This window comes from Wolffia australiana, chromosome 4, assembly GCF_029677425.1.
Source record: "Wolffia australiana isolate 7733 chromosome 4, ASM2967742v1".
Lineage (NCBI taxonomy): Eukaryota > Viridiplantae > Streptophyta > Magnoliopsida > Alismatales > Araceae > Wolffia > Wolffia australiana.
The window spans coordinates 1754467-1775730 of NC_135838.1; the positions used below are offsets into that span (position 1 = coordinate 1754467).

Here is a 21264-nt window from a genome sequence, read left to right on the forward strand (position 1 = left end):
TTCAGAAGTGAATTTTACCCATATATCTCTCGATCTCTCAATAATTTTAACTAACTAGACATCTATCTCCCACATTAGGCCCAAGATGTGATACAATCAACTCTCTACAGATTTTTCATGCAGAATTTGAAGCCTTAGTGTGGTTTACTGCTGATAAAATGCAAATTACATGAAACTTGGAGATTTATTTGCATCAAAATCATTCTGTAAGTGTGTTATCAATCATTAAATCTATTTTTGAGGGATTATATATATATATATTATCATCATAATCTTAAATAAAAAATCAATCAAAATATATTTTTAACATTTTTAATATTATATTCATGGAAATAGTATTTTATAACTATGATTCTATATATATATATATTGTATTCTATGAATAATTTTGTAATTTTATGGGATTTAATTGAGGGATTTTTGTCTTATTTTTCTGTCCTGCCACATGTCATTTGATTTGGTCATATGGAAGCCAGTCATAGTTTTGTGTGATGATTAGTGTAGTTAATCATTGCAAAAAGACTCCAAGATAGCAGCACAAATCATGATGTCATTATGTTCAATCATTCAATAACATATTTTCATCGTTTAATCAGTAGGGTAACATGGCCCAATGGAAAAAATGAATAAATTCTAATCGTAAAAAAATATATTGCATGGAACATAAACAAAGCCATATGGAGTCATGTCATATGATCAATTTATTCTCTATTTAAATTCTTTAAAAGTCAAAAGTTGTGGTGCTTGTGTGTGGCAAACTCATGTAAATTTGTGATTCATGGAAAGAGATAAATGTATTGGTGTCACACGTGGTGATGCACTGCCACATCACAGATTCATTTTATTTAATATTCTATTTATTTTTTCATATTATTAAAAGGGCAAGGGGAAATTATGAAGCCGCACATCGGGAAAGAAGGGGAAAAATCCAAACCAATAATGGTGGAGATGCTTCAAAGAAGTTAATTATGGAAACCCTATATTTGACACAGAAGTGGCGATGGTCAGGAGAGATAAAAGTTTGATCAAATCAACAACCATGATTCATCTAACCTAAAATTAGATGTCTAGCAATCCAAAAGGTGGTTCGAGCTGAATTTTGAGGGAAGCATCTTATTTGGCCCACCTTTCCACCCAAACCCTCAGATTTATAACATGATGTTCTGATGACTGTGTAACAATTATCTATGAACTTGCTTCCTACATTTGGAGGATGAATCAAATAGAGTAAATGGAGGGATCTATTAAATTATAGGTATCTATGGTGATTGAGGAGAAGGAACAGATAAGTGGAGAAGCTTTTCGGCATTTGAAAGTTCTGGCGGTCCTAGGGGGACATAATGACTATGACATCTTTCATCAACCATTATAGCATATCTATATGTATCATCTATCTCCCTTGCCACATTATATCTTATTCTATATTCATATATTTTCATCTCTTTAATCACCATTTAAAAATTATGAAAATTTATGATATTTTGTTCCTTATGAAAAAAAATCCTTCCTCATCATTAACTAATTGTCTTTCTAATTGAGTAAAGGTTTTTCTAGATTAATTCATTAAACTAAAAACCAAAAACAGTAAGTACACACCCAAGTTTGGGTTTATCAATCACCCCTAAGAAAAATTCCACTCCATGTGTGTCGTATCATCTCTATCCATTTGTATGCCCATGTACTTGCATTCATGGTGTTCTTGCAGATCTTTCGGGTTTCTCTTCAGCTAATTCAGTTAACTCGGTTAATTTTTGTAATGAACCTTCTATCTTAAGATGTAGATGATGAGTAGAGGGTCTTCTAAAGGGAGGCATGGTTCAAGGATTTAATTCAAGATATCTAAAAGAATATTTTTAATATACTTAATTTTGATTAGATCTGATCGTGAGGGAAGATCAAACCTCCAAGATTAAATGGGGATGATCTCTATTTGTTTCCCTTCAAGACATGGGGTGTATTAGCTATCCAAAGGACAAATAATAAAGAGAACATCAGTCCTCAATTCATTCAACCTGATCCTCAAAAGAAGATCCAGAAACAGAAGTGAAATGAGATAAGGATAATACTCAGTATATGGTTCTTAAACAATAAGAATTGGTAAAGAATGTAGGGATTTGGAAGAATATAAGGAATAGATAGTCTATCTAATTTTTAAGGTATTTTCATGTCTCATAATAGAATTTCATCATTAGGTAACTTCCTTCTTGAATCAAGATAAGGGTTAGTAAATTTAGCCCAAGCCGAGGCAACTTGGAAGAACATAAATCAAGATCAATGAAGAAAAAAACTGAAAATCAATTACAAAATGGAAAAGATGGGGGCCCCTATATTTTTAGTTTTCAATTTATTTTTATTTATGATTAATAAAAAAATTTATTCCTTTTGTTTCGTTTGGTATTTTGGGTTTAATAAAATTTATATATGGAATAAGGAGGGATGAAGGGATAAAAGAGAGAATATTAGGAATTTTATACATAGGGTAGAGGGATGAACCAATTCCAATTTTTCCCATAGGATTTCCTTAATTTTATGTATTTTTAGGAATCTACTGGTCAACCAATTTATGCAGATGGAAAGAGGATACGATGACAATCGAGCCCTTGGAAAGATTGAATTGGATTTGGACCAAGGGCTCGATTGTCAGATATGAAGGATTGAATTTGGACCAATCTAAGTCATTGGACTCTTTTGGCCTTCTCTCTCTCCACAAAATTTCTAGAAAAATCACCCCATTTTTGTAAAATTCTTTTACGCCGTTCTTAAAAATATTTGGATTCATTATATCCATGGCCTTCATTATATCTCCCATTTTACCTACAAAATATGAAAAAGCCCTTTATTCTTCGAAAAATAGTTAGCCAAGAGCATTATGCCTGCAAAGAGAACCAAAAGCATTTTTAGAGCCCTTTTATTCATGTTCTCCACACAATAATTTCAAGAAAAATACATACAATTCAGTAAAAAAAAAAAAGAATCAGCAGAATATACTAAAAACAAACTTATTTATTTTTTCTATGATAACATGCAATTATAATCATTTTAGTGCAAATAAAAATGCAATTTGTATGAAATTAATAATTTACATTGCATGGCATCAGTTCCCCAATAACTTCTTCAATCATATGTCAGACTATGCATGCTCCAGATTTTTATGAATGCCAGAAAACTTTATTGTATTCATAAGGACATAATCAATTAATTCATTTTTTAAAACTTAAAAAATAGCTTAAATTTACCAAAATGATGAAATTCAGTTAAAACTTTACAAGAAAATGATTAAGTCAAATAGAAATATCTAAGGTGAGTAGATAAGTGCATGTTGGTTGATAAGCTCAAAAATTACACGTGTAATTCATCGTTGGTATTTTTTAGATTAATCAATAAAATTAAAACATGTACTCACTTGAGTAATTTTGGATTGTGATGAGTCTGGATCTTCTCCACAGGGAATGATGATTAATGATTTGATATTGAAAAAATAATGATTAGTGTGATGATATGAGTTACATATCAAATACAAAGACGAGTATTGAGAAAATTTGAGGTGAAGTAGTGATGATTAGAACTATAACTAATATTATTACAGTATATAGTAGATAATTGACAGTAGATTGTCGATAATGTTAATTACAATTTAGATGATTGAGCAAGATTTAGGATGAAATGACGATACTCGAGATAAATCCATGGGAGAGATGTAAAGAGTGAGTTGATTGAGTAAGATAACCACATGATGATGACATCAAAATAATAAGACGTGATTAGTGAGTGTATGAACGTGAGGCGATGGTGGGATGTGTGATGAACTAAAATCGAGGGTGTTAACTTGTCATAATATTTTATAAACCTTTATTCATAAAATAATTTGACTAGTTAGTGATGACCAAGGGTTGTCTCCATAGAGAACATATATTAGGGTTTAAATACTCTTTATATGATGATTCACAAGGGATTAGAAGAGATATTTATAAGATACTTGAGATGCGATGAATAATATGTGTTGAGAGCGTGAAAATAATTATTTTAATGATATGAATATTAACATGAGGAATATGTAGGACAATGTGGATAGATCAAATGGAAATGAGAGAGAGATAGATAGATGAATATTAACTGAATTCCCTGAGTCAGTGGGATCCAACATCAGGAGATTCTCTACAGCAGTCTTCCCCAGCTCCACCTTGCCATGCATCTTGCAGGCATTGAGCAGGGTCCCCAGACAGATGGCGATGGTTACATTGGCATCGTCTTGAAAATAATTGAATGATGATATTTTAGAATGATGTGACCAGACAGAATTGAATATGTGACCAGACAAGTGAAAATAATTATTTAGAATGATGACATGAATATTAACATGAGGAATATGTAGGACGATGTGGATAGATCAAACGTAAATGAGAGAGAGAGAGAGATAGATGAAGATGTGAATTGATGATAGATGTAGAAGAAGAATAAGAAGATGAATGGATATGAGTGGATGTGGATGGATGATGGTGAAATAGAATGGTTGAAGAATAGATGATAATGATCTAACAAATGAATGTGAGGACAGAACGTATAGATGATTGTGAGATGGAGAAGAGGATGATGGACCGGATGATTTAGGGTTTTCATATGATACAAAGGTGATGAGATTGAGATCAGAGATGGTTGTGGTAGGGTGAGATGATGGAAGATGGTGATGAAAATGAGATTGTTATAAAAACAAGGATGTAGATCTAAATAAAGGTATGTGAAGGAGAGAAACCAATGTAAGGCAAGAGACTAACCTTAGGTCCCTGTGTTTCGTTGGAATCAACACACTTTGGTGATGCAGACAACCTCTCCACTTCTCCGTTGATTTTCCCCCAATCACTCAAAACACACAAAAAAACACCTTGATGGACCTTTAAAATCCCCACTCTCTTTCAATTAGCATGTCTAGGAGGAAATGAGTTCAAATATAGTTTTTACAAAAATCTAATGCTCTATTTATAGATCCAACCATATGGATGAAAAAAGGTTGGAAAAAGGAAGCTCTGCTCAAAATTTTAGCCCCAAAATTTTGGGTCGTTAGATATTGCAATTGGAATTTGGATCATTATCATCCCTCTGATTTTCTCTCTCCATTGATTTAAGAAATCCATCAAATAATTCCAAAAAATAGAAATCAATTCATTAAAACATTATAAATGTGTTTTTCAATTTTAAGAAATGATATCTCTTTGAATATACTACACAAACAGTTCAAGAAAAATTATATTCTGACTCAAAGCATTATGTTCTTTTGGAAATTGGCGTCAAAAAATTACTGAAAAATACTTAAAGTTAATAAAATACAAAATGTCACTCTAAAAAGAAATTTAAACATTTTAGTCTTGATAACAGCATATATAATCTGTTTAATACAAATAAACATGTAAATATGATCATATTAACCTACTAAAATGTGTGTTATCAATGTGATGATGAAATTGATATGCTCATGATGATGTCGAGAAGAATCATCGTAAGACGATGATATGTACCATAGATCCTTACGTTCTTCCAAGATCACAGGAATAAGCGAGCACAGGTAACCTTCTCTTCTTCTTTGTTGCCGCTTCTCGCACATCTAGAACACCAAGAAAAAGCTTGCCAGTGCAGTAGCTTTCAGTCAGCCCACAAGACTAGGAAGCAAGTTTAAGTATATGAAGTCCAAATAATTCTTAAAAATACCATTAAATCTAAAAAATCAAAATATCACTTAAAAATATATTTAATCATTTTCAGCTTGATAATAAGCATTTTTATGTGTAAAAATATTTAAATTTCACATAAATAACCTAAATAATTTGCTTGTTATCTTTGGTCATCATGTATAACTAGTCAACAGATATCGGATCAACGCAAATGATTGACCAACATAAAACTTATTTGTTGATATATTATATAAATTTCAAGTTTTGTTCAGTTTTCTGGATGGTCAAACATCACATGTTTTCATGTAAACACCACAGTTTAAACCGTATCAAGTCAATTATCTTCATATGCATAAACATCTATATGAATAAACATATCAGATATGATGTCAAACTCATTGGCTGAGGGTTGACTTGGCATAATCCACTATTCATATTTAGCAAAATGCATATTTATGCATGGCCAATAAAGTTCACTATGCCTTAACTTTCAGAAAATAAGGCACCTTCACATCACTGACTATCTACATCAAAGGCACATTAATGCTAACCTTGAATCCACATGCCAATGTATCCAATGATTCTCCTATAATTGTGCGAATGCTCTTAGTATTCTCCTACCCTTCAAATTCCCTTGCAGTTGCATCTATGGATGGTGCCTTCTAAATCATTCTACATCTTGATGCCTGACGTCGTCAAGACGTCATCCGGTTGTCACCGAGGGTAGAGGCTCGGTATCGAATCTGAATATCTATCGGTCAACGACCGGGGGTGTCGTCCGATAATGCAGATGAATAGAGAGTAAGTATGACGGAACTATGAAAGTCCTAGCTGTAGTACGTGCAGGAGCCAAAAGTGCAGTTATGCCATTCCAGGGATTAACGGGGTCACTTAAGATAAGGTCAAACGAAGCTCCCGAGCCTCGCCCGAGGGGGTCGAGGGTGAGTACATCGCCGAACGGGAATATCTTGCTACTAAGCTCACACAAGTTGGGAGAACCCGACTGGTACCGGCTAGGTAAGACTCTCGTGTAAATTATCGTCGTCTTCTCAACCTATCTCTCTCACCTACGTCTAACCCGAGCGATGTGGAGGCAATTCGAAAGTACACTGGAAAAGGTAAGAGACGAAAAGGGCAGGCAAGGGGTACCTTCGTCGCATCCGGCGACAGCTATATCGGTGGTACCACGGAGGTAGATAGAGGCCGCGACAGCTCGGTGGCGCGGGCGACGCGTGTGATATGGCGGCGTGGGTGGCACAGCGACGGGGTGCGGGGGCGCAACGCTGGGGCACACGTGGGTGCACGGTGCAGAGGGCGGCTCGTCGCGTGGGCACCCTTGATTTCGGCACACGAGCAGCGGGGCGCGTACGGCACACGGGGATGACGCGCGCGGGTCTGCGTGCAGCGGCGCGCGGGCACACGGGTTGCGTCACCCGCGGGAACGCAGGGCGGCAGCTGACGGGCGCAGGCGGAGCGCGCAGTCGCGCCGGGGCGACATGCGAGAGGCGGGGAGCGGGCGCGGCCAGGAACGCACATTAGCGATGGGCAACGCGCGCGAGGCAGGCAGCGGGCGCAGCTGGAGCGCGCAGCCGCGCCAGGGCGACGCACGCGAGGCGGGTAGCGGGCGCGGAGCTGCGCGTCGACGGCGCGCTGGAGGCAGGGAGCAGCGCGCGTTCGGCGGCGCGTCCGAAGGCGCGGACGGCAGCACGGCGATCGGCGGCGCGGACGGCGCACAGTTGGCGGACGGCGGCGCGCGGGGCTGGAGCGGCGGCGCTGGGTGGCGGAAGCAAGAGCGGTGGCGGCGGCGGCGGCGGCGCTCGTGGTGGAGAGCGGCGGCGACTCTTTCTCTTCTGCCCTCTCTTCCTTCTCCTCTTCCTTCTTCCTCCTCCTTCTTCTTCTTCCGTCTTCCTTCTTCCTTCTTCTTCTTTCTTCTTCCTCCTCCCCTCAACGAGAGTGACTCTTTGACTTCTCAAAACATTATAACTTCAAAGAAAATATCAAGAGTAGTAGGGGGGTGGGGGCGCCCACCCCTTCCTCTTATAGGAGAGAGGTAAATGGGCCCCTTAAAGTACAAAATGAGAAAATAAGACAAAACTAGGGGGACTTACTAAGGCCCACTAAGGGAGGGGAAGATATCCTCATATGGGGACTTCCCCTCTCTACAACGTAGGTGAGACGACAGAAAACTACGAAAGGGAATAAAACGCAAGAAAACGACAGAACTACGAAAGGGAATAAAATGCAAGAAAATAAAATGATAGATGGACTCGAAGAGGGCCCGCCGTTACCAGGCATATCTGAATCCGGGTGCGCGCGACGTCGCTTTGGCTTGTCGTGCGGGCTGGATGCAAGACGGTGGCGAGATTGAAGGCGGTGCCGACTCCTCGAGCGATGGTCCTGCGGTCTCGGACGGTGCCGTGCCATCACATCTATTCTCATTTCAAATTTTTGCAGTTTGTCTTTTGACTTCTTATTCATGTTTTTATTTTTCCCCAGTATTACTGAATCACAGCTTCCATACCTTTATTCTAGATTCTAATTATTTTGAGAGGCATGACTATCAAGATTACAACTCTGATATAAATAGTATGACTTCAAGGATCTCAAATAAAATAGGTCTTGAAAATTCACACACAGCAACTAAATATATGATTCACAAGTATGAAATCTACTTACTTTCCCCGTTAAGCTAATAGCTCCTCAATCAATCATATGGGTTTATCAGATAAAATTTGATCGTCACATGTCTACAGTCCACATATTTAAAGTAGACATTGCATTGTTCCTTAGACAAACTTCTTTTCGCCTACATGATGGCTCCACCTAGTTTGAACACATGTGCATGTATGGCTCTGTCCACTGTTCCTTTCATAAGTAACAATAACAATCATATCATGATTGTTAAACTTGACCATGCTAAGTATGTGAACAATTAAGTATTTGTCTCAAAATTTTCACTCCAATCTCTAAATGTGATTACTACATAATTTGTGAAACTATTACTCTGGTAATGAGAAATATAAATGATTTAAAGATCTATATTCATAAAAGGCTGCCACATTGTGGGAGCCCAAAGATAATCTGTGAAATGGTTACAGTCACAAAGCTGTGAATGTATGAATCCTCTATGTAACATTTTAGGTTATTCTCAGAGATTCTTTCAGTTTCTTAGTGATTTTGGAGAAATAATTTAGACCATAGTGGATATGTAGAACAAATTGCGCGAAGAATAGAATCATATGTATCACTGGGTAATGAATATAGGATATCTGATTGGGTTTTCAGATCAATAGGGATATGTTAAACTCTAGTGTACACCTTTAGTCTAATACTTGCTTTGTGTGCTAGCATAAACAGTTACATCCACATAATTGTTGAATCCAGAAGTGTCCTATTAATAGCTACCTGCAAAGATCATGTGATCTGAGTAAAAAACCAAAGTTTGTGGACAGGGAACATCATAACAGAGCAGATGGATAATATGTGGAAAAATAGTGATATCAAGACTAATAATATTATTTAAATAATGCCAAACCTAGATCTGGACTAACTTATGACATGAATTTTCTGTGGGCGTAAACTGAGCCAATAGATCATTGAAAATCCTTGGAAAAGATGAGAGGTCTTTAAAATTATAAGTCAGTTGAATATACAAGTAAAATTAAAATAATTGTAGCACTGATAAATATGTTATCAAATTTGGTGTATATTTGTAGATAATTTACCAGTAGTCCCCACAAGAACACCGGCCTTGGGAGAAATGGTGGAACCTCACATTATCCCTGAGCACAATGTCTCTGTTTGCAATGCCAGAGATGAGCTTGATGGCAGTGTGGCAGTCACCACAGACGCGGAGGTTCTTTGTCACTCTAACGGGCACCGGTGGAGGCACCCAAATAATCCCAAATGCCACTGCCAGTTTCTCGCTGTGGTACATCACCTCCCCTTCCTTTTCCTCTTCTTCCAGATCAAACAGTGCCCACCTCGTCTCCGGCTTATACCCAGCTGCCCTCATCTCCATTTCCAGCCTCGCCAGCTCGGCCCTGATCTCCTTATCCCTCTCATGACGCCGGTCCTTGGCACGGAAGACATGAACTTGGTTCCTCCATGAGACCCAGCTGCAGCCTGGCTCCTTCCTCACCCCCACCAACTTCATCTCCTCCCTCACCTCCGTCGCCTCCTCCCATCGCCCTGCGGCGGCGAGCATGTTCGAGAAGAGCACTGAATTCCCTGAGTCAGTGGGATCCAACATCAGGAGATTCTCTGCAGCAGTCTTCCCCAGTTCCACCTTGCTATGCATCTTGCAGGCATTGAGCAGGGCTCCCCAGACAGACGGCGACGGCGCCATCGGCATCGTCTTGATGAGCCTGTAGGCTTCTTCCTCCCTTCCGGCACGGCCGAGCAAGTCCACAGCACATGCATAGTGCTCCAAGGCAGGTGCAATTCCATAATTCGGCATCATGGAGTGGAATAGCTCCAGGCCCCTCTCAACCAGGCCACCTCTGCTGCATGCCGCCATGGCGCAGACGAGGGAGACGTGGTTGGCAGCGACGGGCATGGCCTGGAGCGCTGCCACGGCTTCGTCTGCAAGCCCCTGCTGGGCGTACGTGCCGATCATCGCATTCCAAGCGACGAGGTTCCTCACTGGCATTTCATCAAACATTCCTTCAGCTTCTTCAACGCTGCCACACTTGCCATACATGTCCACCAGGGAGCTTCCGACGAAGACGCTACCGTCAACGCAGGATCGGACGGCCACGGCGTGAAGGGCCCTGCCGAGATCGACTCCGGTGAGACCAGCACACGTCGTGAGCACGCTGGAGATCATGAAGTCAGATGGCGGCCACCCTTCTCGTCGCGCCGCAAGGAACACCGCGAAAGCTTCCGCCTCGGCAGAATTCTGAGCATAGGCAGTGATCATGGAGCACCAGGAGACACCATTCCGGGACAGAATTCCCTGGAAAACTTGCCCGGCAGCATCCGGGCACCGGCACTTTCCATAGAAATCGATCAAGGCATTACCCACGGCGACGTCGGGGGCGAACCCAGCTCGGAACACAAAGCCATGGAGCTGTTCTCCGGCAGAACGGCAGGCCTCGCCGGCGCCGGCTGAGGCGTTGAGGAAGGCGCAAAGCGTGATCGAATTCGGGTAGCAGCCGCCGTCTCGGCGGAGGGAGACGAAGGCCCGGGCGACATCCAAAGGGCGAGCTTCAAGAACAGCATTGGTCATGACGGCATTCCAGGCGACAATACTCTTCACGGGCATTTCATCGAACACCTTCCGGGCATCGGAATTTTGCCGGGTCTTGCAGTACATGTCGAGGGCGGCGCAGGCGACGAAGACGTCGGCGACGAGGCCTGATTTGAGGGCCAGGGAGTGGACTTGGCGGCCAAAGGAGGGGAATTGGGCGGAGCCGGCGGCTTTGAAGGCGCAAGGGAAGGTGAAATCGTTGGGGGCGACGGAGGAGCGAAGCATTTGGGAGAATTGGGCGATGGCGGGGGTGAATCGGCCGTTCTGGACGAGCCCAGAGAGGAGGGCGGTCCAGGAGACGACGGAGGGAGAAGGGTGAGAGGAGAGGACGCCGGAGGCGGCGATGGGGAGGTCAAGCTTGGCGTAGAGGTTGACGAGATGGTTGAGGAGGAAGGACGGGATGGAGGGGGAGAGGAAGCGGAGGATGACGCCGTGGATGACGCGGCCGAGCAAGGGGGAGCGCGCGGCTATGGCGGACTCGAGCCCCGCGGCGAGCTGCTGCGGGCATGGCGCTAAGAGCATGGCACTGCCCCCCAACAGTTAGTTTTTTTTGGGATGTTACTCTCTTCAGTCTGAAACAGGGGAGAAATAGAGTGTTTATTTTTACTAGTGGTAATTTACTACACTAAAGAGATGGTGAAAAAACACTTGGATTTTTTCCTTTTAATGTTACATTGAAAGTATAGTGTATGATCGTCCTGGGGACGAAGATCGTCCGATCCGACGTCCCAATTTTTAGAAGTTGGTTCCAATTTTTAAAAAAATTTAGTAATTTTTAGAATTCTTAGAGTTTGTCCCGTCCCAAATTTTTTTCGTCCAAATCCCATGTCGTCTGAAAACCGTCATGTCAGAGACGGGGATGAGGCAGTGGGTACGCTGACTATGCGTCAGCATTAGGCCACTCAGAATTTGACATGTGGCACGGCATGTGGGTCGGCCTGCTGAAGCTCTCAGGTGGATACATGACTCCTGCAGGACGCAGAAACAATCCCGTCCACCGTCCAAGGCCCCGGACAGAACGGGTATTTTGTTTATAGACGAAAAAATCATCCCATCCAGAGACCGGCGGATGATTCTATGTCCTGTCATTCATCCGAACTCCGGGACAGGATGATTTTTTTGTCCACGAACGAAATTACCGTCCCATTCGCGTCCATGTAATATATTTGAAAGATGTGAAATAGAGAGAGTTGATTACACTAAAAAGATAGTAAAAACACTGGGAATTTTTATTATGTTTTTGGAGCACATATTCTCTGAATCACACATTTTGATGTGTTCTTTTGTCATGGCAAACAAAATCAATACGAAGTGAAACAGATAGTGTTGATTATTAAAGATTATGAATAACACATTTTGATCTGATGTTTTGGGGTATCAATTGTGTTTTGAAGATGAAAGAAAGCTAAATGTATGTTAAGTAGAGGTGAAAAAGAGAGTGTTGATTGCAATCAAGAGATAAAGAAAAAACCAGGAATTTTCAATGTTTTGGGAGCAAAGGTTCTCTGAGTAACACATTTTTATGTGTTCTTTTATCATGGCAAAGGAAATCAATTTTAAGTGAAACTGAGAGTGTTAATTACAAAAGATTCTGAAAAACTCATTTTGATGTGTTATTTTGGGGTGTCAGTTGTATTTTGAAGATGAAATAAAGTTAAGTTTATGTTACATTAAGGCGGAAAAGAGAGTGTTAATTACAATAAAGAGATAGAGAAAACACTTGGAGTTTTTATTATATTTTTGGAGCATATATTCTGTGAATAACACATTTTGATGTGCTCTTTGATCACGGGAAACAAAAACAATTCCAAGTGAAACAGAGATTATTGATTACTAAAGATACTAAATAAGACATTTTGATCTGCTGTTCTGGGGTATCAATTGTATTGTGAAATGAAAGAAAGTTAAATTTATGTTACATCGAGCAGAAATACTTGGAATAAAGAGATAAAGAGATAAAGTTTTTCGATAAAGAAAACACTTGGAATTTATATTATGTTTTTCGAGCATAGATTCTCTGAATTAGGCATTTTCAGTTGTTTCGATTTTTCAATTGTGTTTTGAAGATGGAAAATAGTTTTAAGTTATGTTACGTAGAAAGAGATGAAAGAGATAGTGTTGATTACTAGAGATATAGCGAAATTACTTCTATTTTTTCTGGAGCATAGTTTCTCTCAATAGCACATTTTGATGTTTTGTTTTGGGGTGCCAATTTTGTTAGGAAAAATGATAAATAGAACATGTTGGTATAGTGTGCCTTTAACAATCTTTGTGTATAACTTGAGCTGTATCAAATGTGTTGTTTTAGGGTGTCAAGTATGTTATGAAGATGATGAATATAAACTTGTTTATAGTCCGCATTTAATAATCGTTCTGTAAAACTTGGGCTTCAACATGGGCTACAGAAAATTTGTTTTTTTGGGCGTCAATTGTGTTATAAAAATGATAAGTAGAACATGTAGGTATAGTGTGCCTTTAACAATCTTTTTGTATAAGTATGGCTTCAACATGGGCTATAGCAAATGTATCATTTTAGGGTGTCAATTGTGTTATGAATCTTCCACTAGGACAGGATGATAAATAGGAAATTTTGGTACAATATACCTTATTTGTGTTTTAAACTTCCACTAGTACACGGTGAAGATGATAAATAGAACATATTGGTGTAGCTTGTGTTTAACAATCTTTCTGTATAACTTGGGCTTTAACGTGGGCTATAGAAAATGTGTCATTTCAGGGTGTTAATTGTGATAGGAATCTTCCACTGGGGCATGATGAAGATGAAAAATAGAACATATCGGTGTAGTGTGTGTTTAACAATCTTTCTGTATAACTTGGGCTTTAACATGGGCTATAGAAAATGTGCCATTTAGGGGTGTTAATTGTGTTAGGAATCTTCCACTGGGGAATGAGGAAGATGATAAATAGAACATATTGGTGTAGTGTGTCTTTAACAATCTTTCTGTATAACTTGGGCTTTAACTTGGGCTATAGAAAATGTGTCATTTTGGGGTGTTAATTGTGTTAGGAATCTTCCACTAGGGCATGATGAAGATGATAAATAGAACACATTAGTGTAGTGTGTGTTTAACAATCTCTCTGTATAACTTGGGCTTCAACATGGGATATATAAAATGTTTGTGATTGATGAAAAGGGGTCCCTAAAGACGAAAGAAGGGTAAGGAGACTATACATCATGTTTAAATTTCATAACCTTTTCTATAACCCAAATGGAATTTAAATATTTCTTATTTCTATATTATTTAACACAAAAAGGTTTTTTACTCAGAATTATCGCTAGACTAGACCTTGTAAAACTATGGGTTTCATTATTCCTACCAATTCGATGATTAGTGTTCACTTTTGAAGAAATCATTTATTGTATTTACATGCATTAGAGTTGAATGATTCTAGGATATTAGGAATATACTTTATTATTTATACATCCCTGAAAATTTTTCATCATTTTCTAAATAAAAATTGAACTTTAAGGGCATTTTAATAAAATGATTTAATATGTGTTTTGATAAATGTTCAAAATAATGCATGCCTCTATAGGGGTTGTGATCAAGCACAATAGTTCCTCAGTCAGCTAGTTGCCTGATTGTAAGGGAAGATCAAATAGCTTCCTCAGTTATACTACAATGCTACTTAAGTTTGACCATATACTGAACTAGTCGAATCATGGATTTAGGAATTGTATTTCTATGAAATGAAGATAAATATATTCTCTAACACTGTTCTAATATATGTCTGAATTTGACCTGATTTGATTGGTTTAATAGATTTTTCATATTTCTAGTTATTACCTTTGGGTATTTAAGGCTGAATTTATTGATGATTTAATGAAAATTAATTACATGAATATATTACTATCCCATGGCGATATCTTGACTAAAATGATATAGTAAACATTCCTCAAATTTTCAGATTATTTTAAAGCTAATTTTTTGTCATAACAGTTAGAAAAATATATTTGTCAACTGTTAACACTTGAGATATATTTTCGAACTTATAGAAAAATAGTGAATATAAATATTTGAAATTAAAATGATTACTGTTTCATATTTTCTGATCATAATCAATACATATGATTGTTGAACTTTTGACAAATTACCATTATGCCCTTTTGGATTTCAAAGTGCATATATACAGTTTTGAGCCCTAATTTCAAACTCCCCTTCTTGTTGAGAATTGAAAATAACAATCCAAAAGCTAGAGAGATCTTTCACTCCCTGAAGAAATTTTCAAATCAATTTTTCAGCATTTCTTCAACAGGATATTTGTTTCTAACATCAATCTGAGTCCATAGAACTTGGAATTGTAGTTTTTGGTGCATGGCGATTCAATATTCAAAGCAAAGAAGACTGGCCTCTGAATTTCACACCGCATCCACCTTGTGATAATTTTGACATCTTTAACATAATTTTCTATTTATTTTTTTCAATTTTATTCAACTAATGAAGAGTTTAAACATCCATACAAATCCATAAAACTTACAATCACATCTTTTGGTTTAGTTTTTAAAGCATTACAGGGGTTTGAACTTGGACACTGAGGAATCAGACTGTTGACTAGGAACATAAAAATATTGACCTCTAGAGATTTATTTGATTCATTTTTTAATATTTTTTTCTGAGATAACAGTTGTTTGTAATCATGCTATACAACCATATTAGTAGAATCGTCTCATTTGGTGCAGGAGTGAAGAAGATATTTGAGTTTTAAGCACCAAAGGTCAAACACGACTTAGCAAATTTCATCCCAAGAGAAGTGTGGAGAAGATGAGGACTTGAGGAAAACATGACCACAAATAGGGAGCTATTGCTGTAGGGAATTCATAATTACATTTGAAAATTTTTATCTCTGAAGCAATAAATTTATAATAAAAAAGTATTCCTGCTGAAATACATAAAATTAGGCCTTGGCTTGAATACTACTTGAAGAGTGGTTATAATGTGTTTTGAGGTGAAGATATTGGTCAGAAATGTATTCTTGATAGATATTTGTGGTGAGTTAGGTTAAGGCTTTGGGGGCCAAGCTGAAGTAGGTCAAATGATGTTGCTCTGTGGAAGACTTTAGGGGTTGAGGGCAACAGAGCTTCATCGACTTTTTCCCTTTTTGGTATCCTTGTTCAACCCCATTTCCAAGTGATTTTCTTGGGGGAATTCACACAAACACAGTTAGGGCAATCATCAGCTCATGACACATACCCCAAACAACATTAAGGATTAGCCTAAGATGTCTAAAAATAATAATTTGTCTCCCATTTCATCTACCTCATTTACTAGGTAGAAAAAATTTAGGTTAATTAAATATTAAAAAAATAATATATGTAGAGAACCTAATTCACCCCCCTATGTTATTCCTTAGACTATTAAACTAACACTAACTTCTCACTTTCCTAATGAATTTAAATTTTATTTTTAATGCTGACACTAAAATTCAGTCAAGTTTCCTACTTTCTTGGGTTAAGTCTCTTAGATTAGTTATGTCCAACACTAATCAACATCATCAGTCGCACCTGAAGCATCAAAGTGATGATGTTTATTTATAATCTTTAGAATGATGATTTTATGAATGTTGAAGACACGCTTTGTTATCTAATCTTAGGTTGTATGGACAAACAATTTCCAAAATCCAAGATGTAAGAAAACGCAAGATAAATCTAGGAATCTATTTGCAATTCATTGATAGATTTTAACTAAGAAGGAAATCAGATTGAATTTAAAAACATGGGCTTAGTTCTTAGTATATTCATAATTATGAACATAGATTGACTTTGAGTAGTAAGGTCAAACCAGGATTTTTTTGTTTTTTTCATTACATCTTTAAAATACTAAGCATGAATGAAATGTTTAGCTTGACCATATTCATTTTAACGTTCAAGTTCCTGGTCAATTAGTAAATTTATACAAAAATATTTCAGAAAATTTTACATATGAAGTATTAAAAAAAGCATGGCATGATTACAAAACTTTTTGTGATTATTTATAAATATTGAGAATTTTTGTAACATTTTGAGATTAAAATTAATGATTTATAATCTTTATATAATTTATAAGGTTTTACTGGCTATTTGATGAGTTTTATTATATGGTTTATGTATGTAAATATATAGTGGTGGAATTAAATGATATTGTCACTAAATGCTAATATCATATGTCATTGACGAATAGAAATTTCCCTTCTCTTTATATCTGTGCTATAAAAGTAATTTATTGGAAATATTATAAAGGTTTCTCGTCTAATTATTTATTATAATCTGTCGTAATGTTATATTATTGAGTAAAATATAGAGCTTACTGAAAGTTATTTTCCGATCAGTTTGAAATGTCCCTGAAAATTTAATTGGCTAAATGGGGATAAGATGATTGTTGAGACATAGTATTCATCGTTTAAAAAAGTAAATAAATTCAATTCTGGATGATTCATTAAATCTTTCCAGAGATCCAAGAGAATAAAGTATTATGTACAATAATGTAACCTACTATAGATCCATGTTCATATAATATTGATATCCTTAAATAAAAATTACAAATAAAATTATCTGGGTCGGAAACCATTCCCCAAGTATATTCTACTTTATAAACACTAACTTATAGGAACACAATAAAAAAAATTGGATCGCTTAGTCACTTACATAATGTGAAACATGATTCTCATTTTTAATATATAAGATACTCTTAGAAAGCCAACGGGTATGGGAAGACTTCTCTGTTGTGACATTACAGGCCTTTTACCCCTAAATGTATGTTGGGAATGTTTTTAAAAGAATTTAAATATAAATTCACATAAAAATAGAACCTTTGGAATTCAAATTTCATTTTTCACCATAAAATTCCTCCATCCTAAAACCAGTATTCCTAAATATCTTGTTTGGGCCATCCAGATTCATATATATCCTTTGGTTTAAAATATTTTTGGATTATTCAACTCAATGGGGTTGACTTATAACATTAAAAAATCTTTATTAAAAAATATTTATATAATAAATAAGGGGTTGATTTCTAAAATTATGTTTGAAACTATTCTTAGCTTATATGGGCTTTCAAACCCCTAGGATCAAATTACACATGAGATTCTCAAAATCCATTCTCAACATCTAAAAAACTATACTAGTAAAAAAATATTTCCATCCCAGATTTTAAGTCTCATTAAATATCTATCTTATTTCCTTGAAAATGGACATCTTTGAAATAACTATGGTGTGTGAATTCAAAAGGATTCATTATTGGTTAGGCATCATATATTTAATTCAAACAGGCTATATTTGATATGAATGTTTCCTATGTCAGTCATTTTCATCCTTTTGTTTTTAAGCAAACTTAAAATATCCTATAGGGGAGAAATCTGATTATTGAATTTGTGCACTCATAAAACGGCTTTCATTTTATGGGTTTTATATAAATAATCCTTAAAAAATGCTACCTTTTTAGGCAACAGTACTTTAATATTTAATCATTTAGTAGGGTTATGTATATATCTCTTAAAGATATATATGTGTTTGTGAGTGTATAAGTATGTATATGAATATTAATTTTATGAGAACTAGGTATAAGAACAGGAGATAAGACCTACTTTTTGTACATGTGAGAGATAATGGTCCTATGCAGGAATTATCTCTTTACATATGAGTTTTATCCCATCCCTTTCAACTTTTGGGTCACAAAAGCCTTCCTTCAGCCAATGGGCTTCGGAAAAATATTTTATGATTCCCCTACTCATACAAACCAAGGGTTGACATCACAGCCATACGATATTATACTTATCACTTCATTGAAGAGGTGCAACCTGGGAGTTGCACATCGCTTTTTTTGGTGGATTTCCACTAGCTTCATTGAGCAACTGTTGGATCACATGACCATCTCACCATTCTTATGGTGTTAGTTTTTCTCTTATTTGAGTTCATATCTTTAATCATCATAATTTTCCATATTTTTTATTAATTTAATCAAAAAATATGAGCTCACAATTTTCTACTTATCTACTTTTCCAAGATAGTAATTTTAGTTCAAAAAGCTATATCCCATTTTGATTATTTTGTTCATTTTTCAAATTATTAGAAAACTGTGTATCCAAAGTGCAAAACATTTTAACATCAGGTGATCATTTTCAAGCTTGTTCTCAATATATTAAAATTCAACTTGGATTATTAATTTAACGAGGATACTGAATAAAAGCATATTTAAATTTCTGGGGGCCTTTTCTAGAAGAAACTAGGTGAATGTTTGAGGGATAAATCCTTCATTCCTTCATTAAATTTTAAACACATTGATAACTATCAATGTAATATAATTGATTACATTAAATATTTAAATGTTCAATTAATTAGTAACATTCATGTTCAAAGTAATAAGCAATACATGTTCACTAACATAAAGAAAAAACTTGCCTTGAAATTCAATAATTCTCCAAGCTTTGTTAAAAGTACCCAATACATGTTAAGATTAAAAAGTGAAGAAATGAGACTCACATAACATGACAATTAAAAAATCAGTAATATAAATTTCTTTGAATCATAACATGCATCCTTAAAATTATAAAAACATAGAAAACTAATTCAAATTACTCATATTAAATAGATAAGTCTTACTTTTAATTAAGACGATGCATATACCAACCTCTGCCTACCGATATTACGGTAAAATGCATATTCCAAATACTTTTATTTTTAGATACTAGGTGACAGGGAGTTATTAAGGCTGAAAGAGGAACACTACGGGTCATCTTTGAATGTTTTGGTTAGGATTTAGAAATTTATTATTTCCCAAGCATTAACTCACTATTGCTGCATCAAGCAACAAGTATACATAATTCTTATTCATGAATGAGAGCCACAAGTGAAAACATACTCATGTCATTGTCACTTATGAAATCAGATAAGATAGAGATCAGTTAAAAATCAAGAGCTAATCTTCTGAAGGCTATAAATTGGAGTGTTCTTTATAAGGAATTCAAAGGGTCTTAGGAGAGGAAAGGCATCATGAAGCATCCAGGAAATGGAACTTTTAAAGAAAGGTAATATTATAAAAATCTCCAAGGGAGAAGAGTGGAATAACTTTAGGTAGTTATGTAGTTATGAGGAAAACAAAGGAATTAAGACCATAGAGTTAAAAAATGATAAAAGCTGAAGATAAAAATGAGAAAAAAGGGACTTTTGCCTCATTGCATGAAGTGAAGAAAGTATTTATGAGCCGTAACTATGATCCCACCAAGTTAGACAATGTACTCGCGATGTTTTAGGGTTCTGCAAATGATCTATCCAAAAATGTTAGCAAATATATTAATACATTATGCCCAATAATCAAAAGTTCTGCTGAAATCATTTGTGCCTTCTTTCCTTTTTGGCCTTTATTTCTAACTTTAAAAGATTGTATGATTGAGTTAAACTTAATTTATCCCATGAACAACTCGTAATATCAATATGTGATTATGTAATCATATTTTTGCATCATGTATCAGAGTTCAATGTACCTCAATACATGGCAACATAGGATCGACAAACTTTATGAACATCGAAGCAAAGTTAAGCGTTAACTGTAGCCGGTAGACAAGTAAGACTATCCAAAGTACCTCACTTGCACTTAAGAAATCACATCTTCTATGTTCTTTATTACAATCAGTTCTTCAAACATTTGGACCAAGTACAATGGATCATAAAAAATCCTAGTATATAATTACAGAGGACATGGATATTGATGATGCATATTAATTGATTAGAAGATTATCTAAAAAATAATATTCTAAACTTTATGGTTAATGAAATTCAAAATAGAAAAGTTAATCTGTAGGGATAATAAAGTTGGGATGAAATGTGTTCATAGAAAAATTCAGTAGATTTTGACATAATGTCTCTTAGGTCCTATGAAAGAGGATAGATGGAGGGAAATAAGATATACGTAGAGAGAGAGAGAGAGAGAGACGGAGATGGAGACGAAGAGGAGACTGAGACAGAGACAGAGACAGATAGAGATGGAGACTGAGACAGAGGTGTTGACAGAGACGTTGACAGAGACAGAGACAGAGACTGAGATGGAGACTGAGACTGAGATGGAGACAGATGGAGATAAAGACAGAGACATGGATGGAGATAGAGACAGACAAGGGTAGAGTAAGAGAGAGAGAGAGTGATAGAGAGAGAGAGAGACTAGAGAGAGATAGAGAAGTAGAGATAGAGAGAGACAGAGATGGAGACGGAGACGGAGACAGAGACAGAGACGGAGGCGGAACCAGTGACAGAGACGGAGGCGGAGACGGAGACAGAGACGGAGGCAGAGCCAGTGACAGAGACGGAGGCGGAGACGGAGGCGGAGACGGAGGCGGAGACGGAGGCGGAGACGGAGGCGG

General features: G+C 36.9%; 1 protein-coding gene and 1 long non-coding RNA gene across 14 annotated transcripts; both read right to left on the reverse strand.

The window, feature by feature from the left end:
- Positions 1 to 2555: 2555 nt before the first annotated feature.
- LOC144702751 (uncharacterized) lies at positions 2556 to 7653 on the reverse strand. 13 transcript variants are annotated; one of them, XR_013581344.1, is made up of 5 exons: positions 6813 to 7653; positions 5511 to 5615; positions 4773 to 4857; positions 4115 to 4192; positions 2556 to 2873 (listed from the first exon to the last, which is right to left on the reverse strand). It is a non-coding gene; the product is annotated as an uncharacterized LOC144702751 (long non-coding RNA). The 13 variants fall into 13 exon arrangements; XR_013581355.1 differs by lacking the exon at positions 4115 to 4192 and having other exon boundaries at positions 5524 to 5615; XR_013581356.1 differs by lacking the exon at positions 4115 to 4192 and having other exon boundaries at positions 2556 to 2814.
- Positions 7654 to 9351: 1698 nt separating this feature from the next.
- On the reverse strand, positions 9352 to 11480 carry LOC144702754 (pentatricopeptide repeat-containing protein At4g14850-like). Its single transcript, XM_078574781.1, has one exon. It carries the CDS (start codon positions 11434 to 11436, stop codon positions 9385 to 9387), a length of 2052 nt encoding a protein of 683 aa, XP_078430907.1. The 5' UTR covers positions 11437 to 11480; the 3' UTR covers positions 9352 to 9384.
- Positions 11481 to 21264: the final 9784 nt, after the last annotated feature.